General features: G+C 47.9%; 1 protein-coding gene across 1 annotated transcript; it reads left to right on the top strand.

Moving 5' to 3' along the window:
• Positions 1-1,252: 1,252 nt before the first annotated feature.
• Positions 1,253-2,789, top strand: LOC110703997. Its single transcript, XM_021881794.1, has 5 exons — positions 1,253-1,262; positions 1,346-1,482; positions 1,552-1,822; positions 1,901-2,031; positions 2,286-2,789. Exons 1-5 carry the CDS (start codon positions 1,253-1,255, stop codon positions 2,787-2,789), a joined length of 1,053 nt encoding a protein of 350 aa, XP_021737486.1.
• Positions 2,790-3,777: the final 988 nt, after the last annotated feature.

Genomic DNA, 3,777 nt, shown 5'->3' with positions numbered 1-3,777 from the left:
ACATCTCCAAATCCGACAGTGTCTGTGCATCTGCACGACACGATGGCTCGAACAAAGCAAAAAACAAGGAGATATAGGCCAGATGGTTCCTTTTACCATTCGGACAGTGAGACTCCAAATTCAGACGGCTCCATTAGGGTGCCAGTAAGCAAAATTTCTAAGCACCCCCCAAACCCTTGTTCTGACCTTCCCCATACTCCAACATACTATCCTCCCCCTTCTTCAAGCGGCACCCCTAGTGATACTATTCTAAGGGAAGCCGACAGTAAGTACCAGTCTGAGCCTTCAGAACAGGCGTCGGAGGAGAGTCTAGGGGAGGACCCTGCTGGCCCTAGCCGGCAATCCCTTAGCTCTGGGGATAGTTCCAATGACGATTCGGCCTCGTCATCTTTTGATAGCGCCCCAGCTAATTCAGAAGAAGCCCAAGCAAAAATATAAACTACAAAGGAATCCTTGTCAGTAGAAAAAGGGGAAGGCTGGGCAGAGCCGAGTGCTTCCAGGCGCTTGGAACGCACTCCCTACTATCATCATGTTCCGCAAAGCAAGCGGACATATATGACATCCGGTCTTGCCAATTTAAAGCGCAAGACCGTAATGGGGCATGGATTTTCCTTGTGTGTCCCCAACAAGGATGATACTATAACCTGGCCCTCCCTGGAAAGTTATAAGGACCAAGCCTTCGGCTGCTACGAGGCGATCCTTCAGGCTGGTTTACGCTTCCTTCTTCATCCGGTCGTGGAGAGGATTTTGGACGGATACCAGCTGGGTATCTAGCAACTTGTACCGAATTCCTGGATCAATATTATCGGGTACGTTGTCGCATGTGAAATGCTAGAGGTGGATCCCAGCTTTGAGGCATTCGCACACAGGTACTATCTTAGCAGAGGCGCCTGCCAAGGGCGGCGAAGGCTGGTACACCTTGTCCACCTGCAAGGGGTACATGATGGCAGTCGGTAAAGAGAACAAATGTAAGGACTAGAGAACAAAGTTCTACATTGTCCATTCCTCTGAAAGCCGACCGAACCAAAAATATAATAGGTGGAACAAGGATCCGCCCCTCCTGGTTGGTAAGAGCGCCTTGCCCCCTCTCCCTAGGCGGGCCTAGGAGGAAATTTTTGACAGGGGTCTGTTTAAAGTGTCCGTTCGGACAAATGAGCATGGGGAGAAAATAGTGGTCCCCCAAAGCTACATTCCCCTTTACAAGTGGCTAGAAGATGGGGTGTACTTGAACGCTTGTGGGCTAATTTCTGAGATGCCGAGAGGTAGTCGGCCGTCTGATCTTATGCAAACTTTAAATTATTTTTCAGTGTTTGTTTATAAAACCTAACTCTTTCTTTTGGTGCAGACAAAGAAACGGAAAAGCTCTCGGCAACAAAGAAGTCGGCTTCCGTCTCTGCAGCAAAGTACCGCACCAACGTCCTTAACAGGGCGAATGACGAGCAGAAAGCAGCCGGAACTCCCAAGGTTGCTGTTTATGACACGGTATATTTTTCAATAGAGGTTAAATTTTGCCCGCCTGCTTTTCTGATTCGTTTCTTTTTGTTCACGCAGAGCGGTTCCATCAGGCCTTCTCCCTCTAAACAATCCCAACCCAAAATCCAAAAAACTGGGGCGGGTAATGTGAGTGCATCCGGCAATAGCAGGAAGCACGGTACTCACAATCCCAGGAGAGGGGACGACTCTACTCTCAAAGCTGGCAGGGAGGTCAGCAAACCGGATGCCACTCAGGCATCGAAGGGTGGCTTTAAGCAACCCAGCACCGCTGTCGGCTCAGCTGGAGAGAAGAGGCGTCATGGGAAGGAGGAGGAGGCTCAGCCGGACGGTATGAGCCGCATCTTCATTGAATTCCAGTATCAAGATAGTTTCTTAGAACTTTCTTGACTAACTTATAATTTTGCAGCTCCTGTGCAAAGGCTGACCGTCGTCCAGATGGCCAAGGAGATGCTGCGAACGCTCGATCCAGAAGACAAGGCATCCGTAAGAGGAGTCGACACCCTTAACTTGGATGCCATCTTGGGGAACCTCTGTGAGGTAAAACAATTAGCTAAATGTTCCTTAATATTTAAGCACATATCCGACTTGTTTTGACCATTCGGCTCTTTTCTCATTTTCAGGCCATGCCGCGCGTCCAGGGGCTAAGAAGGCCAATCTAGGAAAATTCTAAAGAGGTCACAGCCACTAAAGCTCAAGCCGAGTCTGCCTAAGACCGAGCTCAATTTGAAATTGCTCAGAATGAGCTTCTGACCCTTGATATGATGTATTCCCATGCGGACGCCAATTTGCAGGTGAAGAAGGACTTGGATTCGGCCTGCTCCAAAATCAATGAACTTAAGGCCGAAGTCAAAGGCCTTAAGGAAAAGCTTGAGCCTCTTCAGGAGGCCAAGAAAAAGGCCGAGAGGGCCAAGGAGCGGGTTGGCCGTCTAGCGAACCAGCAGCAACAACTGAAGGCCAAGTTCCAGTCCCAGGCTGAGGAGGAGAAGCATGCCCTTGTTAAACAAATGATGAAAGACTACGATACCATCATGCGGATGGCATGGGAGGCGCTACAGCCGGGTGCTGATTTTGGCATCTGGAAATCTAAGTTTGATCAAGCAAACGAGGATTTCAATGCTGAACTCCTTCGCCAGGCTGAAGAGGAGGCGAACAAGGATGACGCTGATGGCGATGAGGCCGACTCCTCTTCAGGCTCCTCTGGGGACGAAGACGGGGAAGAGGAGGATGATCAAAATGAAGAGCAGCCGGCAACTGATGATGCGGCTGCCAATGTTAATAATCCCTCTGCCCCTTAACGCTTTTTAGTAGTTATTTCTGCGGCCGAATGGCCATACATTTCATCTTCCGCCCTGCGTGCCAAGTATCCATGTATCTTTACCGACCGAGGGGTCGGGTAATTTGACTTTTTCTCTAGCTTTACCAGCAAACATTCTTGCACAGTCGTCTGGTGGCGATTAGGCCTTTTAATTTTAAAATCATTCGGCCGTTGGGCTGAAGTTATTCATATTGTTGTTCTTTAAAAAAAGATTTCATTGCATGTTTTTTGGCCAAGTATTATAACTTGTATATCTTGCTGTCGTTCTTGCCCCTGGACGAATGTCTTGTGGTTTCGGTTGAGTGGATTGATTGACTTGGAAATTACTGATACTTAATAGAGTATGCATGGTTTCTAAGTCAATCAATCACTATTGGTGATTGCCCCAAACCACGCGACAGACGGCCATCCGGAGCTAATGTATAATTGTTTTCATTCGGCCATTGGCTCAAACGAAATACAAAATTCTTGCCTTAGCAAATTTGAAAAGAAATCCTTCGCCTGTTTTGCCCCAAGAGCTAAGAAAAGGGGGTTTTTATCCCTTGGGATAGTTACAACACTGAAACTGGGTTCAGCAACGGACGCTTGTACTTGCAATGCAAACGGACCGCCGGATGGTCAATGTTCCGCCTCCGAAGATTAAGTTAGTAAACGTTCGGTAATGAAATGTGCAGAAGTAAAGTTATCTGCTCAGATTCCAAGCTCAGGTAAACTGCTGTCTGTTCCTTGAAAACGACAACTCTGTAATAAATGCGAAAGTGACGTGCTATCTCGTATTGCGTGTATCTCCGTCTCTCATAAATGTAAGAATGTCCCTATTTATAAGGTCCTTTTTGTAAAGTGTGCCCTCCCTAGGATCTGGTGACCTAGGGATTAGGGCACGCCGTATTTTAAGGGCCGCTTAGGATTTGGGCCTTGAAAGCCGCCATTCTCAGGCGGCAATATCAGCTCGACATGTATCACCATTT

The sequence above is a fragment of the Chenopodium quinoa genome, unplaced genomic scaffold, assembly GCF_001683475.1.
Source record: "Chenopodium quinoa cultivar QQ74 unplaced genomic scaffold, ASM168347v1, whole genome shotgun sequence".
In the NCBI taxonomy this organism is placed as follows: Eukaryota; Viridiplantae; Streptophyta; class Magnoliopsida; order Caryophyllales; family Amaranthaceae; genus Chenopodium; species Chenopodium quinoa.
The sequence above is the reverse complement of the archived record's forward strand: the minus strand, read 5'-3'. Positions and strand labels throughout refer to the sequence as shown.